The sequence below is a fragment of the Glandiceps talaboti genome, chromosome 12, assembly GCF_964340395.1.
Source record: "Glandiceps talaboti chromosome 12, keGlaTala1.1, whole genome shotgun sequence".
In the NCBI taxonomy this organism is placed as follows: Eukaryota; Metazoa; Hemichordata; class Enteropneusta; family Spengelidae; genus Glandiceps; species Glandiceps talaboti.
The window spans coordinates 17,389,058-17,412,275 of NC_135560.1; the positions used below are offsets into that span (position 1 = coordinate 17,389,058).

Sequence of the window (23,218 nt, forward strand, 5' to 3'; positions counted from 1 at the left end):
GTAAACATGAACATCTGACATTTCTAAAGAAGGTACACACATGATACATGTACTGTACTTATTCAGGATATGCCTTCTGATGGATATTGAACAAGGGGTTAGGTTTCTCTTGATCTCACAATATAGGCCGACAAATTGCCAGAAGCACAAAAAGAGGAATTTTTTGACACAAGTAAATGGAATGGTTGATGTTTTTAGCTACAAGTAAATGTCACAAAGTTGAATAATTTGACTGTTTTGTCATCAATTTTGATTGTAGTGACATCAGTCAGGGTCATAGGTGAAAGTGAGATAATGCAAGAATTCCTTGCTGACATGAATGAAGACAATGTAAGTACCTCTGTAAGTACTTCAATTTATGTTTTTTTCTGACTAACAAATTTCTGACTAACATATTTCAGTGTGACTGTGTAGAAATTCCGAATTCCCATGCGACATACAATGTACATGTGATTAAATCTATTAAAGTGGTCATATGGATTAGATTTTTGTATTTATTTTGGAATTTTAATTTATAAAACAACGTTACTATGTTTTTCTACTTGAAAAAACTGTGAAATAACATGTGCCAAGTCCTTATTTGTAACTCAATAAATTACATAACAAAAATTTGTAAAATGTTTGTTATTGTACTAACAACCTTTTTACACTTTTTGCATCTTTTTGCAATTTATTGAGTTACAAAGAAGGACTTGATACATGTATATATGTTATTTCACATTGTTTTTCCAATAGAAAAACGTAGTAAAGTTGTTTTATAAAATTAAAGTTCCAAAATAAATACACAATTCTAATCCATATGGCCACTTTAAAGGTGAGACAATTTCTCTGAAATCAAAGGGCTTAAAATCTCTCCAAAATTTGTCAAGGAATGCAACTTCCTTGTCCCTTTGTTATGATGACAGAAATTTTGATATTTTTTGTTGTGTTTTCAAGCATATCTACAATTTTTTTTTCCCCATACAGTTAACACAGTATTCGGCAGCCATATTGGATTTAAATTAGCATAATATTGATATCATTTTAACCGGTATTTCAAATATTTATATAGTGACACCTGAATTTGTTCTTGGTTTTAATTTGTTTGATCACAGTTTCATCTTTCACTGATTTCTTTCTGTAAAGATTATCCTAAAATTTCAACAGCTGTTGAATTCTTCAGTTAGAGATGAATTGTCGTACCTCGATTTTTGTCTTGTCATGTCGTCACTTGGATTTGTAAATTATTCGCAAAATTTCAGGACTTTTATTTCCAAGGTACATATTACATTAACAAAGGGTGTCACAATTGTGTAAAAGATCAATTCACAATGTGAAAACAAAGTTGGTGATAGGTGAGTAAAATCTACCCGAGTTCACAGGAAATTGATGGGTACGTGTCAATGAAAATAATGATATAGGGTATAGAAACCTCAGTAAAACTTTGTAAATACTGGATTTAGTAATTAAAGGTTAAGGTTTAATAGCTTTCTATTTACAGAATGTAGTTACCTTTAGAAAGATTTGTGTCAAGTGGCTGACTGTGTGACAAAACTTGTCAAGTGGCCGAGACTGACAAAATGTGTCAAGTAGCGTAGCAATGATAAAACTTACTCTGATAGAGTCTTTAAAATGTATAATTATTGCTAGGCTTAGTTTTCAATCAGCATCAGTAACTACATGACTTCATAATTCAGTGATAATGAAACCAAAATGTTTAGATTTATCTTCCAGTTCAATATATGTGTCCATAGTAAATGTTTTATAGACTGCAATAAAACACTAAATCCTAATTTGTGATATTGAATGTATACCGTAGTCCTGTCTCCCCACCTGAATTCATTGAAAACTGACTAAAACTGTTTCTGTCCCCACAAGAAAACTAAGCAATGGATTGTATTGTTTCGCTGTTGCTTTTGTATAGCTTTTGAATTAATTTAATTTGAAATGATTTAAAACTACCTCCTGAGGTGGTTTTAAAATCAGTTGAAATCGGTATTGTGTATGTGGGGACAAAAGGACAAATTTCAATTCTGATTCAACATTCCATGTAGGGACACGGCTTGTGTGTAGTATAACTGAGAACAGCCCTGTAATGTGTTAATAGTATAACTGACAACAGCCCTGTAATGGATATGTCAAAGCTGGTTGATCTTTCAATATTTTCAGATATGATTTGAAATATCAAAATATAGTTCCAGGCGGCAAATCTAAGAAAGTTGTGTTTCTATAAGTTGATATTGTCATTTATATTGATGATCTGCTGTAGTTTCAAATGAATATTTCAACACTTCAATCTACGTTTGGAGGGCTTCGACAATTTTTTTGTTCATTTTTTCCAGAATCTAAAACATTCAATATACAGTATCAGTTTCCCCTCTAAAATATTAAGTTAGGTTGTTTCTTGTTTATCATCAGATTTATTAATAATTTGATCATTTTTATCATAAACAAGTTAATATATATTTTAGAATATTCTGTACATGTCATTCAATATTTTACAATGTTTTCTCTCTGGGCCAAATCCTTTTATCTATACAGAACATACAAAAGTGAGACAAAGTTTCTTATATACAATGGTTTGTATACCCCCTAAAGATCCTGTTAGTCAGACTGGAAATATTAAGTCTGTGCTTATGGTCAATCTGTCTGATTCTCGGAGAAGTATGCTATTACATGCACACCTTCTACAAGGAAATGCAGTGTGAAGTAGAGTTGGTAAAGCTGTCTCTTGTCTTGGTTCTAAAGCTGTCAAAATCTCCCAGTTACACTCAGTTTCAGTGTGCTAATAGATAATTCATGAATATGGACATGTATGACTTGTATATATACATACACGGTACCATACAGAATAATGTGTTCAGGGTAGTACTCCAGGCATGCTGTGGAGATTTAAACACATCATTATATTGTTGTACTTACTTTCAACACTGATATCAAAATACATGTATTGCAGGGATTTAGATTATAGTATGGAGCCTGCTTAGTATATACCCCATTTGTTAGGATATTTTGAAAGATCACATGGTCATGATGATGACAATGATAATCCGACAACTCTTCAGTTTACTTCTGTACACTGACCGAGTTGGCAAAGTGTAAAAGTTGAATTTTACCATGAACCTGAGTGAACTGTATGACCCTGGGACCCATTTGTTTGGAAACTAGAGCAATGAACTGGTAATCTATGGTATGTTATTAGAGTATATGTGTACCAGTAAGATTACTTGCATTGGAGCACTTTGCTTTGCTAATGAAAGTGCTACCACAGAGGTCATCGCAAGCACTCATGCAAATCCACCATACTGGCACTCTCACCTCATGGAGTTCTGTCATCTTGTACATGTACTATGACTACATCCCTGGACTAAATATACATGTATGCCTCAAAAAATAGAGGATTTTCAGTTTGCTGATATTTTAAACCGAACATTTTTAACAGTGTTAATGTGTATGTCATCATACTTAGACATTGTAAATATCAAGGTTTAATTATTTATAGTGTTTTTATTTAGTAGAGCAGTACAGGTGATTAAATTGTAAACTTACAGATGTATTGACTTTTCGTTTATTGTATTAGACTTTTTCATGTAGTAAAAATGTTTTTTGTGTGTACATGTATATGTATATGCATATGTATATGTATATGTATATGTGATATATTTTCTTCTCCCAGTTATGTTTTCAGTCATCTTAATGACTGAACCCTCTTATTGTTTTCATTCGCAATATACAATGTCGGGGATCAGGCTAGACTAGCTGTAAGCTATTTCTTGACTCCCCATTTACCCTTCTCTCTTTTGATTTTTGTTACCATTATTTTGTAATCATTTTATACGATTGGGTAAATAAACCACTTATATTATATATATATTAAGAATTAGTGAATCTGGTTACACAAATGGAATGGATAGACCTGTGTAGGTTTCCATACCTTGTAGAACTATTTTGGTTTGAAACACTGGTATTTTAAATATTCCTAAAAAACTCTGGTAGATTAAACAAAAAATAGTTTTTTTAAAACCCCAGTGATATACTTAAGGAACACAATGTACAACAATGTACACATGATAAAAGTCACACAGTGTTTTTGTTGTTAGCCAAAATCATTAAAATTGTATTTGCCTTTGAGTCACCACATGGTAAGGAATTGAGGAACCCAACATTATAGTGCATCAAACAAAATTTATGTGTTTCAGTGGTATGTTAAATTTGGTGAAAGGACTTACTGATTAATATTCTAGTGGAGAATCCTTGACAAAGATGAATTTGGATCTCAACATAATGTTATGTTATTTAATCTATATTTTTGTCTCTTTTTCCAGGGTGTGTCCGGCACCACAGAAGTAGAACTTAGAGTTTTGTTGCCAGATAGAAACACAGTGACAGTTACTGTCAGGAGAAATAATACTACAGAAGATGTCTATGAGGTAGGGAACTAAAATGTGATAATATAAGATCATTTTAGTTTGTTTACCCGTCACAACTTTTGTCCTGCCCCCACTTATGCTTACAATATGTATTCAATATTCTGATTAGGCATTGGCCAGTAAACAGGTGTAAATTACCCCATTTTAAATCTACTTGCTATGTCAGATGATGTCAGTAGCTTCCCTATGTGATGTGAATCCTTGATAAGGTAGAGCTAAGCAGTGTAAACACAGGATCAACCCATCATAGAGGAAGCGTTTTGTGATTGATTCAACCATAGTTCTTCACATCACATACTTGTATCTAAATATTGCTAGCTATACATGAAATAGTACAGAAGATTTAGACTTGATATTGTGCCATTGGGCGTATTTGCTAAACAGGTGTGAGGTGAGACAATATTCTAGATCATCTAAGAACAGGGAATGGTTCTTAGCTAATAAGAACTGTCTACAATTTGGATTGTGTCTCTGTATACATTTTTTAATTGAAGATTCTTCTTCAGTTGAGAAATATACCACAAAGCAAAAACCTGATCAGATATTTGACTATCTTATTACAGTAGTCCAGTTCAGTGATTGCACTATCAAAAGTTATATTACCCATGGGTGTGTGTAACTATTTACCTGTTCTGATCAGCAGACTTTGTCAAACCATTTGCCTGTTCTAGCACATAGGCAATGTAAGTACCTTGTAGTCTCTCCTTCCAAAGTGGTCCACTAGAGACTATAAGTATAACTGGAAGGTTTGCAATGATGATAGTATCATATAATTACACCCTGCAGTTAGTTCATCCTCGCCTCTTGACCCTTATCGTAGCTCTAATTTCATATGGTTTGCTGTAGGTGGTTGCATTCTAATTGAAGAATAAAAAATTGATATTTGGTTTTCTTTGTGATATTACAGGCTGTAATTGATAAATTAGGGATGGATGACGAAACTGCTAACGTCTTCTCCTTGTTTGAAATTATGGATTATACTTTTGGTAAGTATCTGGACCTTGTACAGGATTTTAAGGTATAAAGTGTCATGTTAAGCCACAATATCAGCTAAGTTACAAGTTTTAAAATATAGTGGAAACTCACTAAATTACACCTTACAAAGTCACAATGTGGTTTTTTAAAAAAAAAAACCCAACCCTCCTCCTGTTTTCATCCCAATCAATTGTATACTTATGGAACTTTATACACCTTTCATTGGCACTGTATGTAGACTCCCCGTTTTTAAGAATAATATATTATAAGTTTTACAATTATGTGTGTCAGTAATACTTGAGTTCTTACATTTGGGTATAACTATAGTATAGCTATAGTTTCAGTAGAAATGGCAATTCGTATATGTCTTAAAGCATCAGTATTTTCAGCCTGTTATTTTCAAGCAATTTTATCAGATTGAGTTTTCTTTTTCTTTTTTTCCTTCATTTCAGAGCGAAAACTGCAACCCAATGAATTCCCCCATAACCTCTATATTCAAAATTACTCCACGGCCACAAATACATGCATTGCATTACGGAAGTGGATCTTTGCAGTTCAGCATGAAGTACTACTCAATGATGATGACATGGCTGTCAATTTCTTCTTCTGGCAGGTGAGACAGTCCCTAGAGAGGGCTATTTCACAATCGTTTTGTCCAAATTTCAACTTCTTCCACATAACTTTATCCCAATTTAACTTGTTCACTTACCAACCCATCTCAATCTAGACCTGTCACACTGCATGGGAACACCCCAATTAAATTTCTATACAATATTTAAGTCTTGGCATTAAAAGATAAGAATGAACAGGTGTTCAAAGTGTCATCACCGTTTGATTGCAAATATGTATGTGGTCTGAGCCTGAGTTAACATTACATCTATGGTGATTGATACATACATCCAGGACCAATAGTTTGCAGAGCTACCTGCTGCTCATTTATGTGTGAATATGTTAACTATGATATCATCAAGAATAAATCGAAACACACAAAATTCACAAAAAAATCGAAGTTCTTTCTTATGGAAAAGATGAAAAGTGGGATTAATTGAAAGCAGGATGTGTAAAATATGGTGTGAGTTTTTTATGAGACAATATGAAATAGAAAGTAATCAGAAACCACTATGATACTCATGGATTCAGATCCCCATTTCAACTTGAATATTCTGTATTGTGAAAAAACACCTGTTTGTAATCTTCGGAAACATTTGCTGAGTCAGCAGTTCTCGTCCATCATTCATAACAGAGGGAACCAAATGATTTAGTCTGTGATCAATCATTTCATTTCTGAATAATTAAATGTGTCATGTACATTACCATTTTGTCATCAGTTTCTAACAGAAATCCATATATACATTTAATTATGATAATAGTGTATTTATAATGAGCTTGTTCTCCGGAGAGTTCCACATGCTAAAATGGCTACCCCTGGCAGGTATCTATAGCTGCTCATCAACCCTTTGTATTTTCTCAACTCCCTTGGGAGCATACAATCAATTACAGCCACTGGAAGAGCATATGATTAAAGCATTCACATTAAAACCTCTATCCTACCAGGTCCCCAAGCATACAACCAACTATTAATGGTTTGAAGTACATTCTCTCTCCAGTTGCATAATAAATTAGGAAAAATATATCAATGATAACCAAATATCTACAGTTATCTGACCACCTGTACCATGCGAATTTAGTATTGGTATAGTCCAAGCAGACACAATGCCAGCATTGCTATACATTGCAGTTAATCAGCTGAAGTGCATAGCAGTGAGATGGAAAGTCAGTCGTCAGTTTTCTGTATGCTTAATCTCAAAGAAATACCCTTGAAGTAATTGGGACATACTTCAAACGATGGATAGCAATTAAATTTTTGAATTGACATCATCATTTACTGTGAGCATGGGCAAATGTGGTATAATAAATCTTCCTGCTCAAAAAAGGCATTGTATATGAATTTAATGATCTGTTTCCTTCTTTCTTGTATAGAAGTTGAAATCATAATTAACACTTCAGTATTTCAACAGAATCATAATTGACAAAGAAATTTTCAGTCCCCATAATAGCATTTTTATCTCATGTTGAAGGGTCAAAATAGAGCAAGAAGGTTGACTTATTCTCAGGACCTGTAATAGCATTTTATCTCGTGCTAGACTTATTCTCAGTACCTGGAATAGTATTTTATCTCGTGCTAGAGGATCAAAATAGAGCAAGAAGGTTGACTTATTCTCAGTACCTGGAATAGTGTTTTATCTTCTGCTAGACTTATTCTCAGTACCTGGAATAGTATTTTATCTTGTGCTAGACTTATTCTCAGTACCTGGAATAGTATTTTATCTCGTGCTAGAGGGTCAAAATAGAACAAAAAGGTTGAGTTATTCTCACACACATCTATAGTAATACATGTGTAGTGCATGAAGCCGAAGGCCAAGAAGTTGAATGATTGTTTATTTCTTTGACGCGTCTAGGTGGTAAAATTCTATATTAGGTAACAAAAATTATAATGAACATACAAATTGTTATTGATACATCAGTATTACATGTACAATTAGATGTTATTCCCCATTATTTTTCATTGTTCAGCCAAGGAAAATACGAGTGACCTATGAGTCGCCAGACGAGTAGTGACAAGGCCCCTTAGGTCATAAGTATTTTTCAGCTGAATAAAGACAAATATTGGGGAATAATATAATTACACCTTCTCAAGCATAATTCATGAAAAATCAGGAAAAAATAATGGCAATTTGGAAAGTTTTGACTCATATTTCAGCACCACAGAACCAATGACGTAGACACAGGTTGTTGTGACGTAGAATGGCCAGGGTATACTATTCATATTTTCTGTTCCAAGACATTCACAATAACTTGGCTTGTGTTCGGTATAATATACAAAGTATGAACATATACTTTAATACATTCACCAGGTCGGTTAAAACATGTATGGCAATAATTAATTCTATAATTAATAAAAATAATTAATAAAAAAAATTTTTTTTTAAATTAAAAAAAAAAATTAATTCTTGTATCACGACCAAGGTTTCGTATTACTTTATACAAGTAATGTTTCACTGTTCAGGTCAACAGGCTTTGTCATACTATCTGTTTGCCTGCAGCGTAGTGGCAGTAAAGCCAGCAAGCAGACAGTTTGACAAAGCCTGTAGTGGTGACTTGAACACGTAAAACGTTACTCATAGGTAATAAGAACCCTTGGTCATGATACAAGAATTAATTTTTACAATGTATGAACATTATGCATAATCTCTTTGTTGTCTCAGAGCAGAATTGTAATCCATATAAAAACAGCTATTGTAAATATATAAAGTAGATATATATACATGTATATTTTAATACCATAAACTATCCATTTCTGTTGACAGGCTGTTGATGATATCGGGAAGGGCAGAATTAAACCTGGGAATAGTCTTTATCAACTAAAATCTTTACAAGAAAATCACAAAAAGTTACAGGTAAGAATTTTCAGTCTGTTGAGTACATGATTCTTTCCTTGACGAGATCTTTATATTATAATTGCTACATATTTTCCATCACACACTGATTTTATAAGGTCGTGGATTTGATGGAAGGTTCTGCCCAAATTGAGAACTTTTAAAAAAAATTTGGATGAAAGACATAATATTTGTATTTTACATCATTTGTGTTTTTACACACTTTTCATAACACATTTATCAAGTAATACAAGCTAACATTAAAGGGGAATACCACTACTAAAAGGAGTCATGAATATAATATGTTCTGCTATCCATGTCTGCTGGCTCCCATGATGCAATATGTGCCCATGACAAGGACCTACAGAAACAGGAATAAATTCAACTCCATTTTTGATGCAATTATACGTAATGTACAATGTATGTGATTAAACTTATGAAATGATTCGCAAGAAAAAAATGTTCATGAAAATACCCTGCAGTGACATTCCCCAATAAGGATCACAATGTTGTGAAGGGTGTAATTTAGCCTTTATATACAACTTATAAATAGATGTATTACAAAAAGGTTAGCCAAAGTTTCATCCACCACTCACTTAAACTCAGCTAAAATCATGACTTTGAAAGATGCAGCAAATTGAATGATCTCTCCATTGCCATACATGTACACTATTTTCAACTCTGCAATTAAACTTCCACAAGTACAGTCAACACTCGTAGAAGAATATTTCATGTGCAGGGAAACTAAGCTGAATTTTAAAGACCGTTATATTGTGTTGTGTTGCAGTATTTACAAATAGCACGTGGCCTAGAAGGCTACAACGAGATATCTTTTCCACACTGCTCCTGTGATGCCAGGAAAACAGGACACATCATTGCCTCATGTAGTGTTGAACATTTGAAGCTCCAAGCCTGCACAGAAGACGGACAACTGGAGGTTAGGAATACATTATACTTTTATAATTACATATCATACCTCAATGGTTTCTTCATTCATTGAAGGAAAATACGAGTCACCTAAAGGGTCTTGTCAATTTGGGTTGAAGAGGAGGAGTGATAAAACCCCATAGGCCACAGATATTTTCTGGTGGAATTAAGAAATTATTACAGATTAACATACCTGCACAAGTATGTATTTTATTTTAAAATTGAGAGAAATAATGGCAATTTGAACATTTTGACACGAATTTTGAGCATTGCAGAATGAATAATGGTATTGCAAGTTGTCATGATGGAGAATAATCAGGGTATAAATGCGATATTTTTTTTGTCGTGTGTAAGTTGTATGACATACAGCATACACTCAGGGTTCAAAGTTGGTGGTTGCCATGCTTACAAAGACCTACGGATATCAATTTTGACAACAAAGTGAAATTCAAGTCTTCCGTTTACCTCATAGAAACCAGTAATGTAAAAATTCAATATGTAACAATCCATGTGTTTTGGCTTTTAGATTCTTTGAGTTTTGAATTCCTGAATATCTTTGTTTTATTTTGTTTTTTTGTATTGTGGTTATTGAGAAATGAGTCTGCAATGAGATACACCAGTTGCTTGCACTGAGATACAGTGCCACTAAAAATAATGATATCACGACCTTAGGCTCTGAAATTCCATGAGAATGTATAAGAAATATAATTTTGTATATCTCTTTAATTGTAATGATTTTGATATTTAATAAAAATCAGCAGAAGCGACTGAAGCCATTTTGATATTTTCATGTGATATTACAATATTGATCCAAATTTTGATTGAATAGCCAAGCCAAGCATAAAATCCTGTATAATCAGGAGGAAAGCCATGACTCAGCTTACAGGTATAAATGTAACATAATCCATCCACTAATTTCTATGTCATAGACATACCATGGGTAGGTCACAGATGTTTCCAGGCCTTTGGTACATGGTTAAAACAAGAATCACTTTGATTAATACAAATTACTATTAATTTCCTGGAGGCAAACTCAAATAATCCCAACTTAATTTATTTCAAACAGCTCTGCTGGATTTCATGAAATGTAGATATTGACTGAGCCTCGGAAGGTTGATGTACTACTGTATCACCAGTAGATGATATCAGACATGTTAAGTGAGCTGAACTATAGCTCTATATATATTATGATTCATTCATTGACAAGAATCACAGACGCAGCAGCAAATGTATGACAAATTGACTACTTTATCTTTATTTCTCAGTCTGAAACTAGGATTGTGTGTATATTCATACTGTGAACTGTACCTAAAATAGACAAATTGCCATGCTGCTAGCAGCTAATTAGATCTTCAGTGATAAATAGCTCTGTTGCACCAATACAGTACATCTTATCTGTACACAATAAAAGCAGTATTCAGAGTATCGTGTAATTCGGATATTGAATAATGCACACAGACACACACAGACAAACAGACAGACAGACATACATACGTATAAACATACATACACACATACATATACGTACGTACGTACTCACATACATACACTCACATATATACATACATACATACATACATATGTACGTACGCATACACATAAAGCCAAAAAAGCAAAATCATTATATATAGGCTAAACTAAAGGCATACCTAAGAAATTTCAACCTTTTTATTTTGATTTTGTGATGTGATTGTGTCAGTAGAAATCTTAAAACTATCGATCATGTACCTTGACTGATGAAATATTCAATTGGGGTCAGGACATGAAGAAGGTAGATCTGAAGATCTGTCAAGTAATACTCAAACAATAATTGAATGTCATCAACTGCAGGTCAAAGGTCATCAATTAACGTTGATGGAGCATGTGAGCTGTATTTTGTGTGATGTTTTATCTCTCCATTCTGTCCATTGTAAGTTTGCTGCCTGTTACAAAATATTCAACTGGTGCAGAGTGAAATGAACTTATCAATACAGGTTCCGACAACATGTTTTGGGGAAATTGAATTTGATGTAAAATTCAGTTGCATAGCAGCTACATGACCTTGTGTATGGATCTGTTGAGTCTAATCCTAATGGGTAATACTGTTATTACACAGGTTTCAACATGTTTTCGGAGAAATTTGTGTTGTTGAAAAATAAGTTTATAAAACTGTATGTATGCCCCTGTACATTTATATCAGTGTGTTGAGTGGAATGGGTTATTGTCATAAAGGTTCTGACATGTTTTGGAGAAATTTATATATTCTGACAAATTCAATTGCATAAAAATTGTGGGTCGTTTCAGTCTTGTGAGTGAAATGCATTACTGTAATCCAATGTAGATTGAGAGGAGTTGATGTAGAAAAATTAGGTTGCATTATAATTGTGCATCCATATGTGTACATATCAGTCTGCAGGCAATCAGCAAATTGCCATTCCATATATTATGATTGATTTACGGTAAGCGGGTAGAGTTTATGTACACACACACACACACACACACACACAGAAACAGACAGACGTACGTACATACATACGTACATACTTACGTACTTACATATGTGGGGAATGATGATTCTAGATGTTTGGATTCATATAATAAGAACCACAGAATGAATGATGTAAACTTTCGCTGTCATGGCATAGAGTGACCAAAGTGTATAACCGACATTCCATGTCCATAAATGTACAGCTTGGATTATCGGTACAATGCCCCTTTGATATCAGACATAGAGCTTTGATAGTGTAAGATAACCATTCAGTGTAAAATAAGCTATATCTTGATGGTTTCAAGGTGATAATCAAGCATAGTAGGAAATACTTACCAGGTAAACACTCAAACTAAGTACATGTATGTACATTGGACTTTTAGACACTTTAGTTGGTACTTATTCACTGCTCTGCCTGTGGGAAATCAAGAAAATGTTTATAGTAGATTGTGCAATCTTTCTACGATGCTGCTTTGCAGTCTGTTGATAAATCTATACTCTTGATAAAGAATAATCATTTAAAATGTATGGACATGTACACTTACACACATGTACACACACATACATACATACATGCATACATACATAGTATACATACATACATACATACATAGTATACATACATGTACATACATACATACATACATACATACATACATGCATACATACATACATACATGCATACATACATACGTACGTACGTACATACATACATACATACATACATACATACATAGACACATGTACACATATATACATACATAGTATACATACATACATACATACATACATACATACATACATGCATGCATACATACATACATGCATACATACATACATATGTACGTACATACATACATACATACATACATACATACATACATACATACATATAGACACATGTACACATATATACATACATAGTATACATACATACATACATACATACATACATACATACATACATATGTACGTACATACATACATACATACATACATACATACATACATATAGACACATGTACACATATATACATACATAGTATACATACATACATACATACATACATAGTATAGTATACATACATACATACATACATACATGCATACACGCATGCATGCAGGTGTGCATGTCCACATACATACACACCCATACATGCATATGCGCACCTCTGTGTCTTATAGGAAATGTGTTTCCAAATTTCTGGTAGTACGAAATAATTATTTTTACCACAAATAGGTCATACATAGACTAGTGATTGATGTCTAGTCATATTTTGAGACAGAAGGTTAATTGACAGAGTAAGTGATATTAGCTGTAATCATGATGCAGCATAGACAGGGTTTACATCTGTGCTAGTGCAAGTAATTGGCATTTGAAACCCTAAAACCAATATCACTTAATCTAGTTTGAGTCCACATTTTTAAATTTCAGCTCCTGCATCACACACACACATACATACATGTACAACATATAGACAATCAAGAAAACATTATATTGCATGATAGTATTTTCTCAAAATTACAGAAACTGATGTGTTTGTAATTGTGGCTGTGAAGTTTATGTAAAGCCTTGTCACAAAATTTTTTTCCATATTTCCAACAAACCTAATTCCATGTTTCAACGTGTACTGTGGTATGGAAAATTATTGCATGGTGACAAATTTATTGTTCTAGACAGAGTGGCATAGGTTCACAATTAGGCCTTTCCAAAATTTGCCATGGTGGCGCTTTATTTCCTGTCTGTGTATACCTTGGGGGTATACATGGTATAGGTTACTTGGTTGATCATAGAGCACTGCTGCTTTCCTCGATGTCTGAACAATACAAAAAACATCTCTGATTTACACTTCTACAGAATACCAAGAGACAAAGCGCTTAAGAAACGGTACTATTAGGTGATGATACCCCCAATCTGAGTGAGGGCGCTGTATTCTCAATTTCCTGTTTGCAGTTTGGATTGGCATATTCCAAGCGTTAGCCAAATGATTAATTTGATGTTTTTGATCATTCCAGGACCAATCACACACATTTACCTGGGATGAGATTCAACGATGGGAAGTGGATGAAGAAGGAATGTATTTTTGTTTTGAGTATGTCAAACAAGGAAAGAGGGCCAAGTGGGTGAAAATCTATACCTCATATGTAAGTTCAAAAGTATGATTTATTTTTATTCAGGGAGATAATACTTATCAAGTTGTTTTCTGGAGGAAGAACTTTTGCATGATATACGATCATAGTGACTATCATCCATATGAATAGTGCATATTAATTAGATATCAGAGCAATAACTCACAATCTATGCAATATAATATTATGGTATGTACAATTAACATGCATTTATGATTACATGAGGGGGGAGTTGTTTTTTTTGGAAAAATGGAAAGAGTGGGGTCAAGACTACTCAAAAATGGTACACGCATTTTGCAAAGTACATCAAGGTAGCACCAGAGGGCATACTTTTAGTCTCCAAATTTCATAAAGTTCCAGTGCTGTAAATAATACAAGCAATTTATTTGAAATTTCCTTTTCAAAACTGTTATTAGGAATAAATGTTACAAATACATCTAAAAAAAAAGTGTTCTTTCACAAATTATAACATTTCAATGTGATTATTGGGTAGAGTGTTGTGAGGATAAATGACTATCATATATACTGGAACATCACCAAAGGAAATCAACTCCACTCTGACCTGTGTGTGATAACCAAAAAGGTGTTTTGCACAGTATCAGAAGCAGAAAGCGAGATGGTGGATACAGTGATATGATAAAGACTACAACACAATATGTAGATTATGAATAGTAATGTAAAACCCTCTAGGGATATTGTAGCGTTAGTGTACATGTACATTGCATGTTCTATGTAAAACTACTATGGTACACGTAATCTGTATTGATCAACTATGATATAACTCATGGTTGAGGCCATCTTTTACTTTCAATGTAGGCTTTATTTGTAAAGAAAAGCCTAAATGTAATGATGTCTTAATCTTAGTCTACCTTCAGGGTGCAAGTATAATTCTGTATTATAAGTATGAGCTTGTCTGTAGCTACTAAGCCCTGATGTGAAATAAGTTGATAGTTCAAAATGACATACAGTACATTGTCAGATAAAAAGTACTTCTTTGTGGTTCAAGCGTTACACTAGATACAATGTAATTGATAGTACATGTACATGATAAAGGTGATAGTGTTTGCAACAAATAGTTGATGATGATGATGATGATGATGATGATGATGATGATAATAATGACAACAACGATGATGATGACGATGATTATGACTATGATTATGTGTCACAGCTAATTTAGTTATACTTCATATACTGCTATTTACCTCTGTTTACCTTTTCACTGTTGAAATTTTACAGACATTATTACCACATTACTGTCTCTTTCACAAAAATACCAAGAGTCTGTAAGTTTCAGTACAAAACTTGGCTATTTACTTAACTTCTCATTTATTCGCGTTCCAACCCTTTTACAATTAAAAACTACAAAGAATACACATCCAAGGGTAGCCAGGGTGAAGGGCACACAAGTACAAAGTAAAGGGGACTCAATATTGCATTGAAAGTGTTCTGTTTAAAAATGTAGAAGACTTTTTCTGATCAACGGTAGTGACAAATTTTAAAGATGATGATATTGGTGGTTGCTATGGTGGTGATGGCAACAAAAATTTCCATGACAACAAGGACAGTCAGATGTAATCACATATTCATCATCACTGAAACACTTTGACTTGTTTTTCACTTTCAGTACAACTACATGTTTGATTGCTTTGAACGCATTATGGCAGAGATCAACTGGCTGAAAGATAACCAGGTACATGAAGAGGAAGGTGCGGAAGATGAAGAAGCAGATGATGAGGATGATGAAGATGAGGACGATGATGAAGAATATGAAGAGGAAATGGTTACCAAGACAACCAGACCGGTTGGAGCTACAGGCAGCAAGGTAAATAATGATGCCACTGTAGTGTAACAACCAAGGAAATTTAAATTTGTGATGAAAATTAGTTTCTCAAGGAGTGTGTTCTATTTTCAAGAGCTATTTTTTTTTCTCTCTCCTTATTTAGCTTTTCCTTGTATTTTCGAAAACGATTGACTTTAAATTTATTGCTATCTGTTGTGTTCTGTCTTGATTAATTATAAATTAAATTTTTTTAAAAATAGTCAGTAAATAAAGTATAGAATAACAAAGACAGTTTTAAACTCACAAATGGTGCACTTATTTTAGAACTCTGCGGGATTTCCTGTTCTTTTCCACTTCAACATTTAGCAAGTGGATTCATATATAGAATATTGATTCACAGGGGAACACAATGGAAATTGATTTTTCAGTTCAATCATTTTCGCTGACAAGCAGTATCAAGGGAAAAATCACACTCCCAACTATCAAATTTTCAATTTTGGTGATATTTTTGTTGTCTAAAAGTCAAGGGAAATCTACTTCACTGATGCACAGTTTGTCTTCATCACCAGTATGTCTTGTCAGAGCTAGGTTTCAGATTGTAGTGTTTCCCGAGGTTCTTTATCTGGTGACAAAAATCAGCCTGGAATTCTAAATTCATTATACAGTACCAAGTAAACATTGAAATATATTCAGTGGTTAGTTGAATGTCCTTTTCAGTCAAATAAAATATTGTAATTAACAGTTTTATGTAGGAATTGTTCATTTTTTGTTATGAATGTCAGTGTCCTAATATTGTTATTGTTATGTCTTCAAACAGAACATTACCACTACAATATCCTAGCTTTTTATCCTAACTATTATAATGTATGTTATTTTTCTGATACTAGGGCTTTTCATCGAGGAACATTTTTGGAAGACTAAAGAACAACACAGGTGCCCAAAAAGATGTCTTTGAAGATATCAATGATGGAGACCTGTAAACCAGCCAATCAGACTCCAATGTTATCATCACATGATGAAAAGTGACCAATCACAGAGCACTAAATTTCTGAGAATTGTCAACTTAGCCATTAAAGAAAAACGTAATCCTTTTTGTTGATGAAAAGTATATTATTTAACAGTAAAAACTCAAAAATTAGCATGATTTTTTTTGTATGACCTTATTATACAGTGCATTTTTTTAGGAGCATACCATGCATATAACCAGTCACTCTTCTTTTATGACACATTTTTTTAGCATTTCAAAAATTAACGCATTTGTTGTGTGTTAATTCTATAGGACAGTAATTTATGGTGCAAACATAAAAAAACAAAAAAACATGATTTCCAGGTCATTATTACCATGGCTTTAATTTCCTTTGTACATAGTGCTTTTCTGTTTTTGCTTTTTTTTTCAATTTTGTCAAATTAAGATTCTTCAGTGTACAGGCTACCCTTGGTAATATGACTATGCTTGCATTGTTGTTCATTGTGTGTTGTACAGTATTACAATGTAAGAATCGGGGGGAGGGGAGAGGATGGGGGTATTATTCAACTCTGTGTCAGATGGGTTCATAGAATATTAAACAGATATGGAACTTGCAAATGGTTTGATAGCAGATGTCACTATAGTGCTATAACCATAGTCAGTGGAGAAGTGCACTCTCTATGCTACAACTTTGTGTTTCAATACATCACAGAATTCATCCAGTGAATAAATTGGTTTCAAGAAGGAAATGTTCTTGATTTGTCTGGCCACCACACATCCCAGCAGACACTTTACATGTGCTTTCATCTCATTATTACTTTATTCTGATAATTCTTGCTGTCGGTGGTCACTAAGTTGTTACCATGGCAACAGATGAGTGAAGAAGAGGTATAGTACTGCAAGCTGGCCGTGTGCAATAATAGTAAAGTACAAATTAGCATTGGTTTTCATGAATTCATAGTCATTTTCAAACTTCCTCCACGTCTCCGGGTCATTTTGTGTGCAATTTAATTGTCTTCAGTGGAACCTTGCATTTTGTCGTTAAATTATGAATGCAAGTATAACTGCCTTATTTAATGGCTTCAGTGGATTTAGAAGCATAGTGAGTCTCAATTTTGTATTGATATTCAGGTCCAGTTCATATCTATTGATGTTGGTTACTATTACAAGCCAGTTCAGTGCACAGCCTGGTTTTAAAATTGTCAACACAAAGCCATACGTAAAGAGGAAGTTGAAAATTGCCCTCTAGGTAGTTTCTATGGCAACAGTTCAAATGAGCTATCAAATTAGAAGCACCATGTACACAGTTGGTGATGACAGCATCCAATGAAGTTGCTTCTTACTCATATATCTGTGACCTCACTTCAAACAGTGACATCATTAACAGTGTGTTACATCACTTCCGGTCTGTGACATCACTTCCGGTTTGTGACACCACTCCACTTTCTGCCCTCATTGTATTGACAAGTGCTATGCATTTACTTGTCAGTTTTAAAAAGAGAATAACTTTCTATGCTCTATTAACTTTGACTTTTAAGTTTTAAAATCCAAGATGTCAATTCTCTCCAGTGCAAGCAGTTCTACTATCAAGGGTGCCAACAGTTTTGAAGTATCATAACAAGAAATAGACTCTCTCACAGTCCTCGGAGCTTTGCTTTACTAAAATTGACGCTAAATGAATTATTTTGTATGTACCAATACCATCTACATAACGTACTCCATCATACTCGAACAACCTTGTACTGTGCGCCCTCATCGACCACAGAGAAATATCTGTTCGTTGACGTGTGACTGCGATGGTCCGTATTTTTGCTTCGCGATAACACGGAGCATCGCAGTCACACGTCAATGAATGGTTATCTCTATCAGGGTCGATGAGGGCGCACAGTACAAGGATATTCGAGTACGGTTAATTAGCTGGCATCGGTACATACAAAATAATTCGTTTAGCTTTAATTTTAGTAAAGCGAAGCTCCGAGGGCTGTAAGAGAGACTAAGCAAGAAAGTACAAGTAATAATATCAAATCATTCAAATGTTCTCAGTTTATTTAGTTTTGAACTACACTTTTTTGTTTTCAAATAAAAATTACCTGCATTTGTTAGTTTGTTTTATAGTTTACCTTCATGTCTTTATTGATCTATGAACATTCATGTTTCAAAAATTCAGAGATAATATTTGGTATAAAATAATGTATTATTGTAAATGTAGATTATGATTTTAAAGAAATTTATCAAGTTTAATTTCAGCCAATCGAAAGGGCAGCTGGTAGACTTGTAAAGTTGAATAGTTTCAAATGTTATCAATAACTTCTACCATTGTCAAATTCATGTAAAAAGTTGAAATGTTTCTTTCGTCTTATGAATAATTTTGTAACCACACAGGCAGTAGCTGAAACCCCTATTTTTAATGGAATGGACTATGATGCCTATAAAGGTTGTTACAATACATATATATATATCAGTAATGGAGATATGAGGAAGTCTTGAGTAAATATGGGTGTGCTTGAAACGGAATCATCACATGCATTATGACAGATCTCAATCAGTTTTCAAAATAAATTCATTAAAACTCGGTCCAAGCTGATTACAAATCAGATGTGGAAATTAGCTGGATTTTGTTTATTTACTTGTATATTGCTGTTTTTTTAGCTGAGTTCTATATTTCATTCAGTATTAACCCTTTGGAAACAAAGTCAGATGTAGGAAGACTGAATCTCAGTAGCCCCATCTACACGTAGGTCATCCTACCTGAGGCAGTCCCAAGTCCTACCTGAGGTAGGATAAATTTGTGTCTACACATAGGAAGGTTGCGGCGTAGATGTCTCACGTTTCCTCCTGACCCCGTCTTGACAGTACATAGGACGAAGTCAGGAGGATTTCAGGAAACCTCTCAAAGGTGTCCTAAGTCAGGACGGTTTCAGGACACGTTTTTGTTTACACGGGCTTCAAACTATCCTGAATCCTACCTCAGGTAGGATTTTTAGTGCCGTGGAGATGAGGCTACTGACAGCAGACTAAGCATCGTGAACAAACAATATATGAAGGAAATGAAAGGAAATACAAATACTAAGTTGGGCCAATTCCTACAGGTTAATCAGATTGAACTCAATCCAGATCATACCTTTTGCAGAGTAGGACATTCTTGTAGTTTTCTTTGAGTAAGCACAAAACATACAAATAACTTTTACATGATAGTCTTTTTCATCCTCCAAGCTAAGTTTTTGAGGTTGGTGCTATAATTTTCAGTTAGAAGTGTTGTTGCTAGTATTGTAACAAACTAATCTGAACTGCTTGCGTCTTCTCTGCTCAGTTTCCCCGGTGCTCTGTCTTGTCTAGACATACTCCTTTCTCATTTTATAGGTTTATGCATCAATAGATTTCTAGACAGATTTGTCTCTCTGTACCAAATGCTTTTTTTCCCTACTATAGAGTATATTTCTTTGTGTATCATAGTTATGTACAATTTCATGTACAGTCCATTTGTCAAATTTCCTAAAATCATAACTTAATAGCAAATAGTTTCAAGGAAAGAGGTTAAAGGTGAATTTGACTTTTGATGTTTTTAAGTAGTGTATCAAGTAGAAGCTGCATAGAGGGGATAGCTTTATCCAAATACACATACATGTACTATAGAAAGCTTGGCAATGGAAAAAAAAGAGAAAAATTCAAACAGACCACTAGAGGGCAGTGTTACATAATCACCTTTATCTATCATTGTCAATACATAATATATTTACACCTGTTTAAATAATGAACATTGTTATGGAATTCATTTTAGTATAGGTTCTTTCCATGTAAAAAATCTTTCATTCCTTAATTCTCATGGTAATGTGTATATTTAATGAAATGAATCACCTTGCTGGACGAGAAAATTAAAAAAAAAAAAGCGGAAAAACCAATAATGGAGATACATAAAAAGTGGTGTACTAGCTTATGATATGGTACAATTTCTACTAAAAGTCAAGACTCACGTCAGGAAGTGTACTTTTTGGTTGGAGTAGTATGGTGTTTCTGTATAGGAATATATTTTTCTATCCTTCAAAGTAAGGAAGCTAGTTCTGAGCTCTAATTCTGAGTACGTTGGAAGTCCAAAATCGGAGGTGTCTGATCCCAGTGGACGCTGAACAATTATTCAATCGCATCTTTATTAAGTCTCTCTCATTACAAGAAGTAGAAAAGTTTGGGTAATATTAGTTACATTGAGTTGAATTGAATGTGAAATGTGAAATTTTAAGGATCTGCTGATGCAAGTCAGGTTGGACTCCAGTTAACTTGCAACAGCTGTTTTGTTCTCTTTAAATAGACTTGTATGGAAATGTTACTCAAGTTTTGTTTTGGTTGGCGAATCTTTTTCCATTTTGTACAAAGGTTAAGAATGACAAGAATACAAAATAATTTAAAGTTTATGGTAATTCAAAAAATTGATATATTGATGTGCTAAAATTTTCTCTGCATCTGTCTCTATTTCCTTGGATTACTCACTTCTGCTACAAAAGTTCTCTGTAAATTATTATGTTACAGTATGAAGTAGTGGAAGTCAAGGCTTCTTTACAACCAAATGGGTATTACCTGGAGAGGTTAATGAATTAGCTCTGTCCGTCTGTCCATCTGTTTGTCTGTAAACAGCCATATCTCTCACATACACATATCGCGCAGTCACATTTAAACCTGGTACAAAGGTTACAAACCAGTACAGACACTTTTCATTTTGTTTGTAGATTTGATCAAATTTCACCTAATGGCTTAATTTGTTTGTCAAAAAAAAGCCCACATGCTGTCCAATATTATAGAAAACTATGATTCAAGTGTCTACACCCTTTATATGTTATGATGATTGACCTTTGAGTTCAAATGTAAAAAAATCAGGCTAATTCTTGCATATCATAATTTATGTATAAGAATACCAAATATTGTACAAAGATTACACATTACAGCAAACATATGTTTGTCACTTTATTTCCATGATCTTATTACAAACATTTATTCTTAAATGGTAACAATTTTTGTCTTAAATATCATCAACTTATACAATATCTCAAGAACTTTAATATGTAGGAGACTCAAATCAAATTTTTAAACCTACATCAGAATACCTAAAGGTGAATTTCTGCTTAGATCATATGTATTGACCTTGACCTTTGTTTTCAAGGTCACAAGACAAAATTTTACTTGAGTGTTACAGCCAGCAAATAGACAGTTTGACAAAGCCTGTTGACCTGAACAGGTGAAACATAGTCTAGTTACTATACAGTATCATTACAATTTATACCTTCACTTCCAACAGAAATCACGTTGGCATCCAGAGTAGGTGAAACATTACTTGGAAGTAGAACCCTTGGTCGTGTCAGAAGAACTCTTTCTTACAATGTTTTACCAACATAAAGACCTGAAATTAGTCTATATTTGTTAATTCTTTTGACCTTTGACACTCGTGTAAGGGTACAAAACAACATTGTACTCTTTGCTAGTTTAAATCCATTGTACTGTTATGTGTATGTAATAGCAAAGTGTGGCTCATTACGATGGAAAACATGCTATCAGTAAATGAAGATAGACATAAACTAAACTTATTATAATTGTATGTGTTAGATTATGCAAGTGGCTGATAGCAAGCCTTGGTTATGTGATTGAGGAAAACATACTACAAGAAATGCCACTTTATTATTGAAAGTGTAAATGCATCAACATCAGATGGTTACTTGTGTCAGTATGTCACAATAAAAGTTGGAGTTTATGTCTGTGCTAGCCATCCAATAAGTGATCTACCATAGTTGTATTTCTTGAAATCTTCATCCAAAGCTTAGTTTTAAGAGACATTTGTACAAAGTGAGCCTGTAGTACTGACTTCAACCAAAATAAATTGTTGGGGGTTTGTGTACAATAAAGACTTTTTAGAATCAGATGCTCTACACATCTACAAATTTGTTTTTGTTGGCATGTATAGTGTTTTATTAAGTGTAACTTTACCCTTCCTAAGGGATAATCACACAATATCACACACGCTCAATAAACTAACTTCATTCGTTTAGGAAAAAAAAAAACCCGCTCCCCCTAAACAAATGCTCTTGTGCAACGACGACAGGTTACTACTAACTGAAAACCCAGCACTGTATATCACATTAG

The 23,218-nt window shown here is 33.7% G+C and overlaps 1 protein-coding gene across 1 annotated transcript in view; it reads left to right on the top strand.

Annotated features, from left to right (window-relative positions):
- Positions 1-17,439, top strand: part of LOC144443284 (sorting nexin-27-like) — a 62,970-nt gene extending 45,531 nt beyond the window's left edge. The window contains exons 4-12 of the mRNA XM_078132722.1: positions 260-330; positions 4,305-4,409; positions 5,317-5,395; positions 5,837-5,997; positions 8,753-8,842; positions 9,609-9,758; positions 14,232-14,360; positions 15,973-16,170; positions 17,016-17,439. Of these exons, the coding sequence (XP_077988848.1) occupies positions 260-330; positions 4,305-4,409; positions 5,317-5,395; positions 5,837-5,997; positions 8,753-8,842; positions 9,609-9,758; positions 14,232-14,360; positions 15,973-16,170; positions 17,016-17,108 (1,076 nt within the window). The 3' untranslated portion in view covers positions 17,109-17,439. The remainder of the gene's footprint in view (positions 1-259; positions 331-4,304; positions 4,410-5,316; positions 5,396-5,836; positions 5,998-8,752; positions 8,843-9,608; positions 9,759-14,231; positions 14,361-15,972; positions 16,171-17,015) is intronic.
- The last annotated feature ends 5,779 nt before the right edge of the window (positions 17,440-23,218 follow it).